The sequence below is a fragment of the Sinocyclocheilus rhinocerous genome, unplaced genomic scaffold (assembly GCF_001515625.1).
Source record: "Sinocyclocheilus rhinocerous isolate Xijiao unplaced genomic scaffold, SAMN03320098_v1.1 scaffold558, whole genome shotgun sequence".
Lineage (NCBI taxonomy): Eukaryota > Metazoa > Chordata > Actinopteri > Cypriniformes > Cyprinidae > Sinocyclocheilus > Sinocyclocheilus rhinocerous.
The window spans coordinates 1355578-1377516 of record NW_015634502.1 but is presented as its reverse complement, the minus strand read 5'-3'; the positions used below and the strand labels follow the sequence as shown (position 1 = coordinate 1377516).

At 36.4% G+C, this 21939-nt stretch overlaps 1 protein-coding gene across 1 annotated transcript in view; it reads left to right on the top strand.

Moving 5' to 3' along the window:
* The window catches only part of LOC107745781 (adherens junction-associated protein 1-like), a 54988-nt gene that overhangs the window by 23244 nt on the left and 9805 nt on the right, over positions 1 to 21939 (top strand). The window contains exon 2 of the mRNA XM_016559764.1: positions 4137 to 4867. Coding sequence (XP_016415250.1) covers positions 4137 to 4867 — 731 coding nt within the window. The remainder of the gene's footprint in view (positions 1 to 4136; positions 4868 to 21939) is intronic.

Genomic DNA, 21939 nt, shown 5'->3' with positions numbered 1-21939 from the left:
GATGCACTGTGTATTCTGACACCTTTCCATCAGAACCAGCATTAACTTCATGAGCAATTTGAGCTACAGTAGCTCGTCTGTTGGATTAGACCACACGGGCCAGCCTTCGCTCCCCACGTGCATCAATGAGCCTTGGCCGCCCATGACCCTGTCGGCGGTTCACCACTGTTCCTTCCTTGCACCACTTTTGATAGCTACACATACTGCAGACCAGGAACACCTTACAAGAGCTGCAGTTTTGAAGATGCTTTGACCCAGTCAAGTCGTCTAGCAATCACAATTTGGCCCTTGTCTAACTCGCTCAAATCCTTACACTTGTCCATTTTTCCTGCTTCTAACACATCAACTTTGAGGACAAAATGTTCACCTGCTGCCTAATACTGTATATCCCACCCACTAACAGGCACCGTGATGAAGATATAATCAGTGTTATTCACTTCACCTGTCAGTGGTCATAATGTTATGCCTGATTGTCTATATAGCTTTGACAGTATTATTTGTTGCACAGTGTGGTGTGTTAGTCATGACATCTAGTCCTGAGAGGGTCAGTAAATGACTGTCTATAAAGGGAATTCATATAAGACCTGTCCCACCCTGCAACACTCATCAGAACAGACTGAGCTACACATTGAATTCAAATGTTAATATAGAGAAGAAGAGAGAAAGAAAAAAAGGAGAGGGAAAGTTCAAGTGGTCAAAAGAGTACGCTCTCTCTGTGTAATGGTTAATAAACCCCTTTTATTGTGTTATTTCCCATAATTTGTTGCGTCATCAAATAAGAAGTGTCTGTAACCTTTAGCTTCAGAGCTCTGGGGAAAAGTGTTTCTGTGTGAATCTGTGAAACCACAGACAATACGAGGAGGAGCCTGGCCATTCACTCAAATTAAAAAATCAAAAAAAAAAAAAAGCAATCATGTTTCTCAAACCATTCAGGCAGATTTTATTGGTGATTTGTTATATGTTTTTGAAATGTAAGCTTGGCAAACAGTTCTGGATTTCTAAATCTCTTTCCACAGAGCTGGAAGTAGCATTTGACTAGAAGTAGCTGCCTGGGGGTGTTATGAAGATTGCCTAAAAGGACTTTGGTGAAACTCATGATCAGTTCATTCAGTGTTTATAATGTTATTCCCTTTACTTTTATCAGAGTGGATATGAGCGAGATGGAAAAAGGAGATGGTCTTATCATTTTCTTTCTGGCTTTTTCAGATAGCATATTTTCCATTTAACGTTTTAGGAACTCCCGAGCTTCTTCTTTCAACTTCCTTTTGTCAGGAAATGTGTTCTTTTAGCGCTTTCATTTAAATAAAACATATATTTTCCCCATTATCATGAATATGGATGAGAAAAGAAATTATATATTCCCACTGAGTCTATATTTGTTCTGCTGTTAAATCTAAGCAACTAAGCACAAATCTTATGCAAGCTTGCAAACATAGTGAACGTTAGCCTAATGAATATTCAAAAGGAAAATCTTCTTTGTTCATCTACTTTATTCTTGTCTTTGTCCCTTGTAGTTTTAATTTATTGTATTAATTAATTAATTAATTAATTTTATTTGTTTTCAATTTATTTATTCATTTTCATATGTTATCAATTCAATGTCCTGCAAAACTCAGCAGAATACAAGTTTGGTGATTAAATAAAACACAATACTGTAATTCGCCAGTTGGCCGATAAGTTTATTAAGAACTTTAACCTTACTTGGGTTGAATTGTAAGATATGACATGTTTATATGCATAATGCAAATAAATCAGTCACAAGTTGTTATGAAATGTCGGTAAAAACAACAACAAATTTAGAGAACATTCATATCAATGGCAAGTAATTGGAAGAGGTTTGCCTATGTCATCTTAATTGGCTTGTGTGGCAAAAAGCTCATTTTGAACTGTGCGTCTGTTTGTAGTCTGTGAATTCTCTGTGAATAGAAACAAGACCTTTGCTTTGTGGGCGATGTGTTGAATTACAATGCAGAATCTAAATGGGTTGCACCATGCTGAAGTGACCCGAATTGTAGCTGATGCGTTATAAGTAAAGAGCAGGGAGGGGTTGTTCATGCAAAGCTGTCCTCAATGTTTTTCACTCTCTTTCACACCCTGTCTTGTGCGACCCTTAATTTAGCCCTCATTAATATCACAGCAGCCTCCTTGAATTCACAATGTAGCCACCTAATTCCATCAAAAGCCAGCGGACGGGTGATCATTAATAGCACAACATCGGTTCCGATATGTCTCCTTAAGTAAATACAATGATGTTCCTGACAGGAATTACATTCTAATGGAACACATTAGCACAGGGAGTGTGAGTCAGGCCCCCCCGGGCCCAGCCCAATGGGATTGAAGGACCTTATTAGTGAGGTAAAATCTCTCAGATGAGTGGCCAACCCAAGGTCCTGACCCAGTTCAGTCAGACCAGATCCCACAAGTATTTTTTTTTCCGAATGGAAAGTGAGAGAGAAATGTAAAGAGAGACTAGAAGAGGCGAAAATGGAGAGCAAAGGGCCCTCTTTTAGTGTGCTTGAGGAATCCATCTTATTCATGAACAGATGAAGCGGCATCCTGAACAGACTCTTGAGTATAGGTGAATGAAAGTGCTATTTAGATGAAAAGAGAATTTATATTCCTTTTGATTTGTGGTTTTATAAACTGTTTTAGTATATTTCAAATATATGATTTTCAAGTGTGACTCATATTTTACTTTATGTTGGACTTGCTGGTTCAGACATGCCAGTTCACCAATGGGTCAGATAACTCTATAAAATCCATAATCTCTGAACTCAAAGCAACACAAAGACCATTAATAGTATGTGTGGCCATGTGTGGGCTCTTTAATCCCTCTAAATTAGCCTTTGACCATGACCAATATTATTGAAGGACAGAAAAGATTACAGATATGTCTCAATGAACTCTCTTTCTGTCTGGATCAATAGAGATTCTTGGCTTCTAGATATGGGTATGACAGCCCATTTCAATGTGTTTGAGGTTCTGGAATTGGAAAAAAAAACAGCACCCCTCAAAGAGCTAAAACAAGTTAAACAAGTTCAGCTGAAACAAACCAGAGAGGTACTGTAGAATCACAGTGGAAGGAAATTGGACATTTTGTGGTTTGAGGAGTTTATTTCACTAGAGGTCTTCAAATTGGTTTCAGGGACCCTCAAGGGACCACAAGGTGGTGCTAGGGTGTCTGTGAAAAAATGAGGAAAACAAAAGAGAGAAATTGTACAAAATGCTTTTTTAGGACTGTCATAATAATGAAATGTGATATTATTATTATTATTATTTAAACCACCAAATCTAATCATACATTACTATTTAATTCTGCTTTCAATAGACAAAAAGTAAGGTAAAATGAAGGAACTATCTGAAGGAAATATCTGGATATAGTTTGTGGGTAGTATTATATATTAAAAATATAATTATATATTAAGTTTTAATAATTTTTTTATTTTAAGTTTGACTTTTTACTTAATTTTAGAAATGTTTCACAATATAATATAAATTAGTTTTTATACATAAAATTTTTATACACTTTATAGTTGCGCTTGTATTTTATCTGTAACCCAACATTAGATCGCTGGCAGAATTTGCAGAGATTCCAATAAATATCAGACATTTGGCACACTTTTATTCAAAGCAATATGTGGTGCATTCAAGCAATACATTTTATTAGTATGTGTAAACCTATGATTTTTACGTTGCTAGCACCATGAGACCAATTCAGCTAGAGGAACATTTGTTTACAAAAAGTAATTGACGAGTGTCTTTGAAAGTAAATGTCTTTGAAAACAACATTGAAGTGTGCTTTTAGCATCTAGCTGTTAAAGGGGAATCACACATCTAATTAATATTGGAGTTCAATTTATGAGAACTTAGTGAGTCACAGAGCAGAACGAAGCCTAAAGCGAAAATCGCTAGACTGGAAAATGGTGTTGGAAATAAGGACATTACAAAGAGTGCAGTAAAACCCAATCTACTGTAGTTAGTCCTTCAAAGATCTAATAAGACAGTCTTTAAGGTAAAGAAGTTGTGTAAATTTTGCCGAGCCTGCATACTCTCTCTGTGATGTATAAAACATGCACTGATTAAGATTCTCCAATGCAGCTGATTTCCCTCTCTCTCTCTCTTTCTCTGCTCTTCAGTTCCATGGTTGCTTGGCGACCTGGAGGAATGCTGGGATGTAGAATGTGGATCCTCTTCATCCTTGTCCACCTCACAATGGATCTGTCTCTGTGTGCACCAGCAGGCCAAGGGCTCACACTCAAACTACTGCCCAGATCAGTGCCCCGCCGGCAGCCACACCCTCTGCCTAGTCGGGACACGCTCACCGGCCAGCACTTGAGGACTCTGGGTGTCTTGCATCGTGGTGTTCCCCCTCCCTTGCCATCACTAGGCAATCATGGGGAGCTGGGGGGCACCAAACTGTGGGGGCGGAAAAACCGCAGGTCACTCCAAAAACGACAACTTTGTGCGGAGTGCCAATTGACCCCCTCTGACAAAGGGAAGTCGATTGCATTACCAGAGGGGAGTAAATCTGATTTAAATCTGCATTTATCTCGCTCACGGAGGCAGCTGAAAGGGTACGGCTATGACTCCCTGGAGGGGAGGACCACCACAGTAGCAGGATTTATTGACTGGGGCCCTACAGGGGTCGACGAGGGGCTTGAGGAGGAGGCGAAGGTGACCCCGAATGCCACCGTCACCTCTTTAGCCCCTTCCATCACCACAGTTACCGTAACTAGCACTACCACACGCAGCCCCCAAAGGACGTATGCGGTGATTACAACTGCACATCCTAAGAGGCACAGCACCACACAGCCAAGCAACTCCAGAGTGACTGCCAAACCACCGAAACCTTTTGGGGACACACCAGGTAGGGCATAAATCTGAATGGCGGCTGTTTCTTCATATAGTTTTTGTTTCTAATCTGTGTAAGGTACTTAATCAGCGTATGTTTGATCACATATTTAAAATTCAGAGGCGGCGAAACACGAAAATATATTTTTAGGGGCCGTCAGGCGGTTTAAGGTCATTCATGAACATAGTGCAGAGGCCTTTGGGTCTCAAACCACAATGCAGTGCATCAAAAACACTGTGTGGGTTCTTTGAAAAACTGAGGGTGGAAAATACTCACGAAGCTGTAATTGGCACACAACTGCTCGGCAATTTACAGCAAAGAAGGTGGTTGAATTGTCGAAGGGCCAAGAGCATGCATCTAGCTAGTTTTTTTTTTTGGGGTGAAAATATTGGCTAACTCTTAAAATTTTGCTGTGAAAAACATCAGCTGCTGTATAATTATGGAAAATAAGCAAATATGGAGAAAATAATGTACTAGTGTTGAAAGTTTGTCATATTGGTTAATAGGCTATTTTGAAAGTTTTGTGAAAGTGGAAATGTGTCACTTTTGCTTTTTGTGGCTTAAAGTTTCTTAATTAAAGTTTCTTAAGTTTCTTCAATTTAAAAGGCAATTATTATTTACATTTTAGATGGCCAGTTGATTAAATTTGGCCAGTTTTGAAGGCAGCATAGTTTCCTTTGTACATCCTTTGCTGTTTTTGATATTCTGCAATATAGTGTGTGGAGTTCAGGTTTACAAAAAATAAGAATTACATTTGAAAAAAAGTTTATTTATTAATGTCCATTTTTTCAACACGTTTCAACTGAGAACTAAGCATTGTAATCATCTCTAAAACTTTCTTGATGTTCTGGAGCCCCAGAAGCCTGAAAAACAGTTTTCATATGCAAAATGTTGCTTGTTTAGTCATTGTCTGGGCACAGGGGCGGCAAGATGGTTTTAATGCTCTTCTGCTGTTACATTTATAATCTTTGGCTCCATTGCATAATCTAGGCTTTGGTACTGCATGACAGAGTAGCCTACATATGGCAACCTCAGTATCTGTTAGTAGTATTTGTGAATCCTGGGGAGATTATTCTATTCTCTGTCCTAGAAGGATGATGATTGGCATTAGCTCTCATGTTTGCCATTAGGCTGCAATCTGTCCTCTGTGTTTGGTATTGCACAGCATTAGGCTAGTCATCCATTCAGTGTGAAGTCCTCTGGGTAGATCAACTATTGTGCTCCATAAATCTGTGCAAAAGGGGAAGTGTCTTGACACTTTCTACAAACTGGCTTGACACTATCTGTGTATGCCATGCACAGAGATCTGTTATAGTCTACGAAGTGGGCAAAAATGTACAATTAAGTTTACACAAAAGCATGGTTCAGCGCCAGACATAATAAAAGACAGATAGCATGACCCCTAAAACTGACAAGTTGCCGATTTGCAGAAAAATATGTTTTAATCCCTTAATTCTACACTACAAATCTGCTGTACTGCAAAGTTATTAATCTTCACAAGTTTTGCACATTAGCATGCCATAGATTACATTAGCAGCGAAAGATATTAACAATGAAGACTCCCATAAAATTAGATTCATGGTGAGTAATATACAAGCGAGAACAATTTTACGACTCCCCTGAATGGAGACTTACATACATCCATGCATGTCGAATTGTATTTCAGCACAAAAGTCAACCTCCAATCAAATGTCACGGCCTCATTAACCACAGGAATGATTAGCCAAATGAAGTCAATCTGGAGTGAGGACAGCAGTGTCATTACATCTAAAGGCCAGCGTAAGGTTTGCCTTAATCTCTAAAGTGCTGTTCCAATAATCCTCTTCGCCTTTCTTCCTCTTCTTCATTTCTTCTGATCTTTATAAAGGCTACGCAGGTGAATGCAAAATATCAATCGCACCAAACTGACAGTTCACAACCATATAGTCTAACACTAGTAGAGGATATTGTAGAAACATATGTCTCATATACTATATACACCTCTGTGTTTTAAAAAACTCTTGTGTAATATTTATGCCATTACTTCCATCAAATTACAAGCAACGTGTTTCTTTGAAAGGCCCGACTGGGCTGGACATAATAACATTGGCTTCACCAATGAGTTATTTTTGCATTATTTATTATTAATTAGTTCTGTGGTTCTATTGGTTACATTAGTGATGCATAACTTACACACTTCACCTATGAAAAGGAAGTAGGTAATCCGGAAGGATGGCCTGATTGCTGGTGCCCTATCTGACCAGTATCCGTGTATCATTGTTGACCATGTACATATGTTTTTATGGCTTCTAACATAAAGCATTTGGTTTTCTGAAGTGTATTAAATACTGTTGTTGCAAGATCTGCTGAATTAAATATTAGGCAATGACAACTAGCTGGCTAACTCTGTTGAGGTTTTGCTAAAATAGTATTCAGTTAGCATCAATATCTATATAATATTTATTTATATAAATATTTACAACTTATATAAATATGTATAAATATAAATTGACACATTTAAAAAATAATGACACATAAAATCATGTTGCTAAGAATAAAATTTCTTATTTTTGTGGTGAAAATATTGACATGGCAAAAAAAAAAAATGTAAACAGTTTTCTCAGAAATTGCAAGTAAATTTCACAAATAATTACAAAGAAATGGCAAGTAACACATTGAATTAAACAAGAAATTTTGAAGTAGAAAAACTGAAATAGAATTTTCTTTTTTTTTGTTCCAAAGATGTTCACATTAAGCAGTGTTACTTTATGTTAATAGTTTGCTTAAAACAAATAATTTATATAAAAAGTTAATGTAAATAGTTATTTGGTGTTTTGTGGGAACCCCGAGGTAGTGGCTCACATTCGTAGAGTGCTGTCACAGTATGTGAAATAAGCAGTTTAATCTAATATTTGCTGCTAAATTAATTTGACTGATTTGTGTTTTTTGCTCCTGTGTATGGAAGCAAGTGTAATGGGCTCATACAGACAATGCTGCAGTGTTTTTGCATATTTTAATTATCTGGTGAATACAAAGAATACTGGTGTTAATTATAGTTTTAATACAACTGAGGCGTGAAAATTGAATAATTTGTTTGCTGCACACAGTCCGTAGCTGTCTTTTAAGTGCTATTTTGCCATAAGGGAAAATAAATCTGCCTAGTCACTCGTCAGTGACTCTAACAAATAACAAGCAACCTGAGAATATTAAAACTTGATGGAACTGCAGATGGAAAAAATAGCATGTTGATATGTAAATCCCTGAAGAATACAATCTTTCACTCTATTCTACACTGTCCACATGGAAAGAGTAGTAAACAACATCAAATGCTGCATGGTGTCTCTTGATGATGCTAGATCTACAGTATCTGAAATATTAATGCATTATGTAGTATGTTGCCTTGGCATGTCTTTCATATACAGTATGAAAATGAGTCCTATGTAGTGCCATAATTATGCCATAATTATCCATCTCTGTCAAGCTACAGCTGAACCTGTCTCATGAAACGAAATACCTATCAAGGTGAAATCCCTCTGCTTCCTCATTCAGCGAGCAGCCCGGGTAAATTTAGCCCCTCGCAAACCTGCACCAGTACTAAACTGCTTCTGACATGCAAAGTAATAGGGGGAAAATAAGCAATGGGCTGTGAATACCAAACTGGAGCATTAGACATGCATACGAGCGGGTGTTCAGCAGAGTCCATTTCAAAGCATAGAAAGTGCATGGAGGTCAATGTAACTGTTCACATGTCTGATTAAAATCCAGGACACCAACAGCACTACTCCTTTCATTGTGGTATTGGAGATGCTTTACTATAGCTGAATTTTATTTTTATTTTTTATTTTTTGCAGGGCTCTTAAAGGGATAGTTCATCCAAAAATGAAAATTGTCATCATTTACTCACCTTCATATTGTTCAAAACCGGTAGGACTTTCTTTCTTCTGTGGAACACAAAATAATTAATTGGTAACACTTTACAATAATGTTCATTAGTTAACATTAGTTAACTACTTTAGTTAACATGAACAATACTTCCAAAGCATTTATTCATCTTAGTTAACGTTAATTATAACATTTACTAATGCATTATTAAAATCAAAAGTTGTGCTTGTTAACATTAGTTAATGTACTGTTAATTAACATGAACTAACAATGAACAACTGTATTTTCATTAACTAACATTAACAAAGATTAATAAATACTATAAGAAATGTATTGTTCATTGTTTGTTCATGTTAGTTAATACATTAACTAATGGAACCTTATTGTAAAGTATTACCGAATTAATTTAAAAGAATGTTTCAAGCATCCACTTGAGAAATTGAAAACTGCTTCATAACTTTTTGGAAACCGTGATACATTTTTTGGGATTCTCTGATAAACAGAAAGCTCAATTTATTTGTAGATAGAAATAGAAATCTTTTGTAACATTATAATTGTCTTTACTGTTACGTTTGATCAAATTAATGCATCCATGTTGAATAAAAGTATTAATTTCTTTCTTTCTTTCATTTTTTAAAATTTACTTACTCCAAACTTTTCAATGGAAGTCTATCATTTTCAAAATATGAAGCAGCACAACTGTTTTCAACATTCATATTGATATATATAAAAAAATTCATACAAGTTTGGAACAAGTATATGATGACAGAAATTATTATTTGGATGAAATATCCCTTTAATTTTTCTTTAATAGCGAGCATCCAAGACAGCCTAGAAACCTTTCACTCAGTTTAATGATGAACTATATCCGGCTTTTCCCCAAGGACCATTGCATTGCAGCTGTGTGCAATGCATCAAGTCTGAGCTTCTCTCCATCAGCTCAGTGCTGACTAGACTATATTTTAGAGTCACGTATTATTCCTGCTGGTGACAGCCTTGACTTTGCGGGTCTGTTGATACAGCACAAGGAAGATTTTATGGCTGCAGATCAAACATGATTCAGCTGTTTACCCATCCGTTTGTGTGTGTATGTGTACGTCTTTGTGTCTACAGTATGTGTGCATTCAGAGGGGTCAAGGTTTGGCCCAGATAGCCCCTGCTGGTAGGAACTGTAATTTCACAATCTGGTTCTACAAATAGCATTTTTTTTTTTTTTTTTGCATGAATGGCCAACCCAAAGAAGTCTTGTATTTTATAATAATTATATATATGTAGGCAACATTTGCACAAATAATAAATAATTTTATACTTTGTATGTATTACTACTTTTTTTTCAAATGTTAGTACTTGTTTCAGAAGGTTTTGATAATATTCAAAAGTAACATTCCCATAAATGTTTGCAAATGTATAAAATGGAATCTTCCCTTAATGTTCACATAACAAAAGAAATGTTCACATAACAAAAGAAATGTTCTTAGAAAATATTTTTTTTTACCAAAACTTTCTTAGAACAAATTTTTATTATGGGTGCGGGGAGCACCCATAAGCAAAGATGTCAGATTTCGAATTGCATTCATGCAACAAACTAATTTCTCCAGATATTATAAATGTCCTCAGTGCATACCTGTGTGATCGTGTGTGTGTGTGTGTCCTTTGTCTCCATTTAAGATTCTAGCATTACCATGAAGATCACAGATGGAGCCATCAGGTTAACGATGTGCGTGAGTTGATTAAAATGTGATACAGTCCTGCTGCTCAGCACTCCAAGCTCGTTATCACCTCCCCAGGCTCAAAGGTTAATTGAACATTTAATAAGGAAAAGACAAAATTATGCATTTATCCAAGCCGGACTGTGCTTAAAAGTTAATGGCTGGAAAAATAATTTTTTAGATAACTTATTTTATTAAAGTATGTTGTGATATCCTAATTACTCATAATAACGCTCTGCTAAATGAAGGGTGTTCAATAGTAAAATAAGAATTATAATAATTACTGGAGATTACGCGGGGGACGTGTCCCCCCCACTTTTAATATCACGTAAATTCGTCCCCCGCACTTTTTCGGGAAAGTGTGTTCGCATAGAGGCTTTCAAGAGCCGGTGTGAATAAATATATATTTAAATTCAAAGAGACAGGATAGTCCATGCAGTGTATGTTTCATTCATACTCGAAGCCGGAGGGCGCTCTCGCGCAGAAAGTCGTACGAGGAAATTCCTTTTTTTAATTTTTTTTATTGAATTTGATTTTTTTTTTTTTTTGAATTGTTGAAAGCAGCTGAGTATAATTTTTTCAGGTTTCTTTGATGAATAGAAAGATCCATCAAATAGAAAGCAGTTATTTTAAATAGTAAAAATATTTCACAACATTACTGCTTTTGCTGTACTTTGGATCAAATAAATGCAGGCTTGGTGAACATAAGAGACTTTTTATAAAACATTAAAAATCTTACTGATCAAAAACTGTTTACTGGTTGGTTATATAGATTACAGAAATGTTATATTGTAATGTTATATATATATATATATATATATATATATATAACATTTCTGTCCCCCTCACTTCTGAAATGATGGCTACGCCCCTGGTTGTAATCATTATTTGGAAATGTTGGTAATGTGTTACAATGTTGCATTTCTCATTATGAATAGTAATTACATGTTCATTTTTTATTGAAAGTTATGAATTACTTCACATTACCTTTTCATTTTTATTTAAATGTATTGAAAGGGACGGGGTTTTTTTTGTATTCCAATAAATCTTTTACTTTTTTACAGCGTAGTTTGATGATATGATATTCAGTATAGGCTATGCTTAAAAGTTATGATTTCATTTTGACATGGCATTCTAAAAAGACATATGCATTATTGTGTAGTCTCACTAAAATCAAACCTTTAAACTGATAAGCATGACACATACTCACCAGAATTACAATACCCATAATTCTCACATACTACAACATACATTACACATAGTGCATACTTCAAATCCTACAACATTTTTTTGCACATCAAATATATACCTCAGTTTTTCCCACCATGGTGCATGGAGATGTTTTTAATTGTATTTGTCAAATACAGTTAAAAATCTAATAAATAAATAAAAAGAAAATTAAAGACATTGAAAAATTTTTTAAATACACATTACCTCCATTGTGTCAGTCCACCGTGTACGTTTGTTTTGTGGCTACTGAAAGAAAGACATAATGTTAGGTCCCAAAGGGTCTACTGGATGACCTTGTGTTGTGGCAGCAGTACAAGGTTTGTGAGATGTTTTCAGGTGCACTAACTTTAGGTAAAGTTTAGTGCTTTAAAGTTATTGCCTCCAGTTTGATGTGTTCCCGTTTTATTAAAAGGCGACATTTTTCCTGTCAAAGGTGTGCTAAATTCACTCACAGGCCCCTTAGGGATGTGTCTTGCCTGAATTGTAATACATGAACTATATTATGTTACAAGTGCTGTCTTTCTCAAAACTGTTCATCCAATAGGTCCGTTTGGTTTCACCGAGGTAAACCTTTTAAAGAGGTGATAAGCTCACAGGGCTGCTCTGACAGACAGCCGTGAAGTAGTTCCATCCAGGATAACTTCATTATCTGTTAAGTAATACAATCATAGAGTCTACTTTGACCACCTCTCCCTCCCACACTGTACAGAGCGATTGAATTATGCAGGGTAGCCTTTGACACTGGGAAAAGGCATTTAGAATAATTGCCTTTGATCCTCCTTGTCTTTCTCTTTCTCCTCTCCATTTCGCTCTGCTCTTGCAGTAAGGGTTTGGGAATGCTGTAGCTCAGTGGAAGTCAAGTGAGATTGACATCTTGACATCTATGTTAATTGGCAATCGTGAACCATCAGCAGGTGCGATGAGAGTTTTCCCGCGATCAGGTGGGGCGTGTGGGAGGACAACAAATGGAGCAAAGGGGGAGAAGGTTAACACCCGGAGGGGGAGGAAAGACTTCAAACCCTTTTTCCCTCCTCTACAGATCCAATGCATTCAAAATTAGAGCTGGATATTTGCAGTTTGTGGTTGTCGGTTGGATGGCAAGATTTTCATCAAGCCCGTTTCCACAAATGAATGGGAGAGGGGCACTCAGCAGGAGTCAACAGCTCTGTGAACAGAAAGCTGATGCAATCAAGCGTAAATTTAGCTAGATTCACAAAGAGCACAAGGATGTAACTGATGGAGATTTAGTCATTCTCACTGGTCTGCGAGAGGAGAACTGGTGCAGAAATAACAGTTTTTTAACTAATGTACTGAGCAAATAGGGTTTACACATGAGAAAGCCTGTGCTTGTATTGCTATTCCTATTATCGCCCATGAATAAGTTAAGATTCCATTCATAAGTGGAACCCTCTCATTCACATCCATTTTTCGGTGTACACGCTTTTAAACTTTTAAAATCCAGTGGCCACGAAGTATAAATTGTGAAACTAAACACGTTCTGTTCCTGCGCTGAATTATAAAGCATCAGTGTAGTGCTGTGGGCTTTCTGTTACATCACACTTGTTTTGAAACATATGGGTACAACACAAAAGAAGATATTTTGAAGAATGTTTCAACTGTTTTTGCCCATACAATGCAAGTCAGTGGGGTTCAAAACAACCGTGAACTCCTAGTGACTGTGTGGACCAAAAAAAAAAAACACACGGAGACATTTTTCAAAATATCTTCTTTTATGTTCCATAGAAGAAAGACAGAAGTTTTTAAGGTGAGCCAACGGTAAAATAATTGTTTTTTCCCTTTCCTTTCCTTTCCTGTTTTTTTTTTGTTTTTTTTGAGTTCACGATATTACAAATTTTATTCAGCAAGGATGCTATTTGAAATAAATTCTGTTCGTTCTCTATTCATTACAAAATCCTGAAAACATGTATAACAGTTATCACAAAAATATTAAGCAGGTCAACTGTTTTCAACACTGATCTTAAAAACAAATGTTTATTGAGCACCAAATTAGCATATTAGAATGATTTCTCAATTAAAAAAAAAAAAAAACAGTTGTGCCATTACAGAAATAACATTATATTTTAAAATGTATTAAAATACAAAAGTCATTTTCAATTGCAATAATATGTCACAATATTACAATTATACAGTTTTTTTAATCAAATAAATGCAGCCTAGTGAGCATAAGAAAGTTCTTTCAAAAATATTAAAATGGTAGTGTGCGTAGAAATTCTTATATAGAGCAATACAAAATGTGCAAAAATAAATGGTTAAAGATGTTTGTTCTGATTTGAAATCATAATAATATAATCATAATTATAATATAAAAGCAGCTAAAGGTACCAAAACACCCCTTTAAAAGATTCATAGGGACATAGATTCTGAATTTGGCTTTCCACTGCAAATCCCCATATTACAGAAAATGCATAATTGCTTTTGGAAAATGATTTAAAAAATAGATTCCTAAACCCCAGAGATTCTGCATGCACAGAGAATATATGCATAGACTAATCATTTTTAACACAGGGAAAAAGAACATTTTTAATAGCGCTCAGTCATCATGGAAAAAATTATTTTCTGTCTCCTCATACTCTTGCTGTCTGTCTCTTTCTCACTGAGATTTCACTTATAATGAAATTACAGCATTCCCATTAAAACTAAATTGACTTCTTAGATTACTGTGAAAAATCTCTGGTGTTAGTGCTGGGATTTGCACTGAACAAATTTCAAGGTGTGATTTTGGCGAGATTGGTGCTCCTGTAAAGTCAATTTAAACTTGCCAGACGCACAGCAGTTCATTTGAAGTTTGAAGGATCTGTATACTCCTGCATGCAAATTCCTGCATACAAAAAAGTAATTTTTTTCCACTTTCATGTTCTTGCCTTTTGAACGTGCAGTCAAAGCTGTTGATTTGCCATGAGTACTCCTCCAGCCAAACCACAACATGATTGAAAGCACTCAGTGAAGGCATCTCCTTTCCACTCCATCTCACTAGCCCTTTAAAGCCATCTGTAGCTGCAGATGCCAGGCCTGGGCTGCACTAATAGAGCATTTAGCTGACAGATCCACACAATGTCCTGCTTCAAACCTCTAAATGTCCTTTAGGTGCATAGAGGAGTGTCTGCCTCTGTGGTCTCTGCTCTATGGGGTCCCAGCAGCACAAACTCATAACCTTCAGTTAAAATACTGCCCCCTGTGTATGTGTCTCCTTTGCATATATTTTTCAAGGTCCTGTCTGTTAAAATGGTGCTATTTGGGTTTTATATGTGTCCTAGTTTTTTTTTTACTCTCTTTTCTTTCCACTACTGTCCTATTTTAAAGGCAGTCTCATGACATTTCACTTTGTTAGGCCTATTTTTTATCTGGACCAGTTTACTCTGCTATATAGCACTCTGATATATATCACATCTTTGTTAATCTGTTTTGTACATCCTGGTTCTACATTTTTTATTGTAAAGGCAACACTACACGGCATATGCAAAGACATTATTCAATATATTTCCACGTTAAACAGAATATTCAGAACAGGACTTGATGTTATCTATCAGGATTTGATTGGATTGTGAAAAATGTCTTATAGTATTATTTATTGCAGGGATGTAGTGGAGGATAAACAAAGCTCTACATTTCTTTTGTAGTACAAAAAAGTATTTACTATTTATTTATTTTTTAACCATAGTATTTTTAAGCACACTCATATTTAATACAGTTATATAGTTCATTTTTTTTGTAACAAAGTTAAAGTATTCAGACATTATTGACTGACTAGTGTGATATTTTTGTGAATAGCTTAACAAAAGATTTTACAGATTTTATTAAACTATTAATCTCACCCATTTAAATTCAGATACATAAATTCAGTTATTATTTATGATATTTTAATTATTTTCCTAAAAAACCTTAACATGCAGTAAACGATTATTATAAACCTAAACTGTCTTGATGACTAATTAAAGCAAATTTACATTTAAACTTCCTTTTGCCATTTCAGTTTGAGGGGTGCAGTCTTTTACACTTAAATATAAATGCCCACTGAGGTGGGTTTTTTTTTTTAAATCTCTGACTGATTAATATTTTTTCATCTATCCATGCAACCTTGAATATGTCAATACATAATAAAAGGAATGTTATGACCAAAAAAGTTACTGAATTTTGATTAAAGATAATGAAAAAAAATGTTTTTCGTTGGAATTACATGCACTTATGACACCTGCTCGATAAGACCAGGAATGTTTATTAAGAAATAATATACAGTCAGTTTTGCATTTCATGTTGTATTTAAAAGGATACCAATTTTGAATGGCTGTTAATTGAGGCTAACAGGGTCATGTTAATCAGCCAGCCTTGAACTCTTTGATACAACTGAAACAAACAACACCCCAAAATAGTTTAATAGCTCAGCTTGTTTTAACAGGAACGCTTAGCAGTATCTCTGGGTGTGAGGACTTTATGTCTTTGTGGTTTGGGGAGTTTGGGATGTATAGTGACTCTGAGGGTTGGGCTCTTTTGTCCTGATTATTGGCAAGGCGCCCAGGGAAACAAAGGCTCACCCCGAGCACCTGAAGCAAGGTGACTCCATCACTGGCAGAGTCAGGAAGGAGGGTGTCTGGTACCACAGCACAAGGCTGTTTTCCTCTTTTGACACTTTCCCTGATTGGAATTGGTGTGCCTATCTCTCTCATTGCAGGTCCAGGTGCGACAAGGTGATGTACGCCCTGTTCTCTCTGCCTGGGTGGCAGTAATAACAATATAATGGTGGTACATTTGCATTCGTCTACTCTGGTATTATAAAGCTTTATATTACACAAATGTAATGGGTTCGGTGTGACAGAACGGGGGGCGAATGAATCTTTCGAGCTGAAATCAATACATAAAACAACAGGCCAAGAAGCCAATGAGAGTTCTGACTCAGAGCAAGGTCGAGGACGAAGAGCTTGTCTCATAAAATTTCAGAGATGCATAAACACCTGACACACTCTCTCAATTCAATCTGCTGCCTTCCATCTCAGAGTTAGAGGGACGGCGCGCGAGAGAGAGAAATTTAAACAGCTGTCTGATATGTTTATGTGTTGGTGTTGCTGGGGGACTCCATGCCAAGGAGCAGTGTTCAGGCCAGGGACTGAGATAAAATTAACCCAGCTCTGACCCGGACGCAGAACACAGGGAGGGAATATGAGGGAGAGCTTTTCCCAGACGCATCTGCATGCTTCCATCAGTCACAGTGCCAGCTAAGCAATCAGGAAGGGTCAGAATATCAATTTGAAGTAAACGAGTGTCTGAACTCCTCTGAACCTTAACAAATTCTCCTCCAGGTCAAACAAGCAACCTGTAAGGCACTGCCTATAGTAAATCAAAACTGCATTGGAACAAACTGATTTCTTTTCAGGATCAGTACTTTGCACAGCCTTGTTAGACCGATTGATTATAAATAATCGAGAACAAATTTCATTATCAATTAGTTGGTCTGCACACCATGAAGCATCTGCTAGTAACATCGTTTTACAGTACTGAAAAATGCATTTCTATGGACAAAACCCATCTAAATAATAGAGGTCACAGATTGAGCTTCTGCGGGAAATGTGCATGACACAAGATGTTCAAAAACCAGAGAAGTGCTTCAACAAATCTCACAAGTGTAAAGTAATACGGCTTGCCCTTTTAGGTGCTTTGACAGATGCGTGTGCTGTTCAATGCATTCAGCAGTTATTTCCATATACACTCTAAAAAATGCTGGGTTGTTTCAACCAAACTTTGGGTCAAATATGGACTAACCCAACCGTTGGGTTACATTTTTACATTACATTTTTAACCCAAAAGTTGGGTTAGTCCATATTTGACCTAAAGTTGGGTTGAAACAATCCAGCATTTTTTAGAGCAGTGTTTCCCAACCGGGGTGCCGCGGCACCCTGGGGTGCTGTCTGTTGAGAGCAGGGGTGCCGTGTAAAAATCATTTTTTTATATTTTTAAATTGCTAAAATGTTCAAAAAAGCATCTATTATATAATATCCATTTCTGATGTCGCCAATAATTAGAGATGCACCGAAATTTCGGCTGCCGAAAATTAGTTCACCGCTCAGGTTTCACTTTCACGTGGTGTGATGCTCTGCGTATTATCCCGCTCTATGCGTGTGCGCTCCGCTCAGTCGCTCCACTCGTATACCGTTCATGCTCATCGGAACAGCAAAGTCCACTCAAAAATTGAGCCGACAGGAAACATCGATGTAGGCCTAGTACAGTATTGCTTCTGTCTGCAATAGCCTTACTGTGTTGTAACATGGTGTGGTATATGGGCAACTCTGGTAACGCTGCCCTCTCATTCATTGATCTGCTAACCGTTATGCTCATGTGTCCTCTGATGATAATAGCTTTCTAGGATTAAACATTATTTGGATAATTGGTAAAAAAATATATATATATATATACGAACTCTCTTAATAGCCCTACTGTTAGACCTACCTGAAAAACTAAAAAGCAATTTATTTAATTCGAAGGCCTGTTGTTATTTTTTATTTGTGCTATCATTATTAATTTCTTTATTTGTTCTTATTTTGACTGCTTACTTGTTATTTTTTATTCAATTCAAAGTTTGAAATCAAGCTATCTCGTGCTACTGCACCAAAATTACCCCACTGTAAAATAAATAAAAAAAACACTGAGTGAGCAAAAATTTGTGAGATAGCTAGTTATAATGGTAATTAAATAATGTTTACATATGTATAAAAGCCTACATTAAAGTCTGTCATATAAATTGGTCTCTTCATCAGAAATTAGCCTTCTGATTGCCACCATTGATGGACAATTTTTTTTTTATAATATTAAAAATATCTGTATGACATTATATTCTGCAGTTCTTCCCTGTTGTACCGAATATCTATACTTTTCAAATTATCATATCGAAGTTAGAAATTCAAATATTGTGACAAAATTAATTTTGTAGGGTGCCACAAGTTTGTTAAAATTTCCAAAGGGTGCCGCGACTAAAGAAAGGTTGGGAAACACTGTTTTAGAGTGTATGTAAATGCTAGAAATGACAGCAAACTTCACAGATTTAACCAAGCGAGCATGAGTCTGAATGAACGCATGTGTGTCAAACTAACGGAGAGCTACAGAAAGGGAGCACAATATTTCTAAATAAAACATAGAGTGCAGCAGAAATTACATATTTTTGCCAACTCGGAAGTTAGCATCACCCTGGTTACCTCAATAAAACCCAATATAATTTTGCCATTGCCTTTTGGATTATTGCAGAAAATAAGGTCTGTGACCAACAAAAGTTTCTGATTCTTTCTGGTTTTGTTCATCATTATAATCTTCAAAAATGAACACAACTTTTATAAATGTTGAAGCCTAAATACAATTGCTACACTCTCAGAAAAAAAGGTACAAAAGCTGTTACTGGTGCTGGTATCCTAAGAACTATATGCACCATATGCAGCCCTATATATATATATATATATATATATATATATATACTAAAAGCCATATTTATTTGCTTTTATTTGCAGTTCTTGTTCACCTTGATTGTCAGTCTAATAAGTGTTTTTTGTCACATTACAGTTCACTTTTCTAGACATAAATATTTATTCAACTCATTTAGTTTGGTTGCTGAAGTAAGACTGGTTAACATGAGGAGTTTGCTGGGAATTAATTTTCATACATTCTCAGTGTTCCATAAGGAGCACAACTCAGCAGAGCTTGTTGGCCCTCAAGGCTAATGCAATCTGTCAGAACTGGCCCAGATGTTTAATGTCACATACACACATACATGTACAGGTTTGGAAACATGCACACATGTGCACAAAATTGAAGAATTTAACTCTCTCTCTCTCTGTCTCCTCTGTTTATATCCCATTTATATTTCTCTTTCTTTTCGCTCTCTCTCTCGTATTGATTATTCAGCCAGAACCTGAGGGGCGCAGCACCTCAGAGGTCGGTAGGGTTAAGTAAACCAGTCCAGTGTTTTCTGTACAGCAGCACAGTATAGCGTAACTTGGCCCTTCCTGCCAGCACTGAGACATTCCTGTAATTGACTCTAAAATGAGACACGCCTAACACAAGGGGCAATAGAAAGGAAAATGATGTGCAAACTGACTGACGCACACACATATACAGTAGCACAACAAGCACTTATATTTGCCGCCCTGTTAGCTAAATAAAACAAATGCATTAGGAAGAGGATGCTGGTTGTGAAATTATATATCAATTGTATTACTACATACTGAATAATGCAAACAGTCTGACGGTGTGGTGGTTGCAAACTGGGGACTGCGGTGGAATGGATTATTTTGTTATTTTTCTCCAAAGGAAAAATAAAATGACAGTCCTGAGTTTGTTATTGATTACTGTCAAACTCTGTCAAGATTGTAAAGCTTTAATCTTTACATTGTAAATCAATTACTGTAAATCTTGTTTCAGCCTCAAATGTTAATGACAGAAGATGCGGAAGCAACATATATGGGTAGTTGATGCATAAAATGTGCCTTTAACCTAAAATAAGGATGTGTAAGTGCAAATTTTCACCACATTTCTATTTTGTTTTTCACAGTCTAAATCACATTTTTGCCGTAATTAATTTAAAGGGTCCTGTCATGTGATCAATAAATTATAGATATATATGTATATAAATAAATATTTATTTATACATATTGTTGACTCTTTGACACTGCTTTTGTTGTGTATGCCGCTTCTGATAAAAGTGTCTGCTAATTGCATATATGTAAATATTGCACTTAGTCTCTCAATTAATATATCATAGCACCTGAATACATAATAATTGTAAAAGAATCAGCAAAATATTTTTATTTTATTATTTTAAATGTCAATGTTCTAAAATTATTTTATGCCAACCACCCATATCTCACAATAAGAAACACTTTCACAGACTTAGGCCCAATCCCAATTCTACCCCTTAGCCCTTCCTCTTTCCCCTACCCCTCCGTTTCGCGCGTTCACGTGAAGGGGGTGTCTCGATTCTCTTTTGGTTGGAGGGGTAGTGGTAAGGGGAAGGGCCAGACAGCCCTTCAAACGAAGATTTTTCGGGACCACACTTCAAACGAAGGGGTATGAATTATCTCAGCGTAAACCGGCTTCAGCGGCAACATGGCTGCCCGAGCGAACAAAAAGACACATAAATGTAAGCATTTTTGGCATTAATAAAGATTTTAACGAAAAGTAATCATTTGTTTTATGTTACATTCAATCATGAGTTCATATTTACGGTCATGTTACTCAAAGAAATGTTTGCAAAAAATCGCTAAAGTTTGCTAACGTCATATCATTACAGACTGCACGATAGTGCCACAACATATTTTCATGTCTGATCAGGGCGATAATAACCACCATAGACATTGAGGAGGGCTAGTACCCCCAATAATTATAAATCGCTAAACCCTTTTCTGAAATATTGCCAATTCGAGAGAGAGCGAGAGAGAGAGAGAGAGATGAAAGTTGCATGTGTGTGCGTCTGTGCGTTTCTCTGTTTAGAGTGAGTTTACTTCAAAAACAGCGATTTTATCCTCTCATCGCTGGAAAATATAACGTAGCGATTCAGTATTTAAACTGGTATTAATAAAAGTCGTGGGGCAGCATTGACAAGTTTCTTTGCTCCTGGATGTGTGAGCTGTGCGATATCTGATGTGTGTGTGTGTGTGTCAGTAAGCAGCGCATTAATATAGAACCGTAATTAAAGGCTCTAATGCGCACACCATAGGTGTGTGTATTGTAGGAGCTAGATGACGTATGATGACGTGTGACGTATAGTAGTGGTGTCCCAATTCTTAGGGGAATATTTTCACCCCTACCCCTTGACAAATATATATATGTGTGTGTGTGTGTGTGTGTGTCAGTAAGTAGCGCATTAATATAGAACGGTAATTAAAAGCTCAGTATAGGTGTAGGTAATTAAAAACAGTATAGGTGTGTGTATTGTAGGAGCTAGATGACGAGTGAAGGCATAGTAGTGGTGTCCCAATTCTTAGGGGAATATTTTCACCCCTACCCCTTGACACTCTGTTTCAAGGGACAAGGGGAAGGGGAAGGGGTATAAAATAGAATTAGGATTGGGTCTTAATCTTGTACTTGTGAATTGTAATGTACAAAGGCGGCATAAATGTATTTACAGATGAATCACTATTGTGATGTGTAATAAACTCTGAAAGTATATCAAGTCCTGTCCTTTTAATATACATGTATGTCTTTTAATAAAATATATATTTGAAAAATGAGCAGAAAAAACACGAAATGAGCAGACAACCAACACTAAAGAAAAAAAAAAAAAAAAAAAAAAAA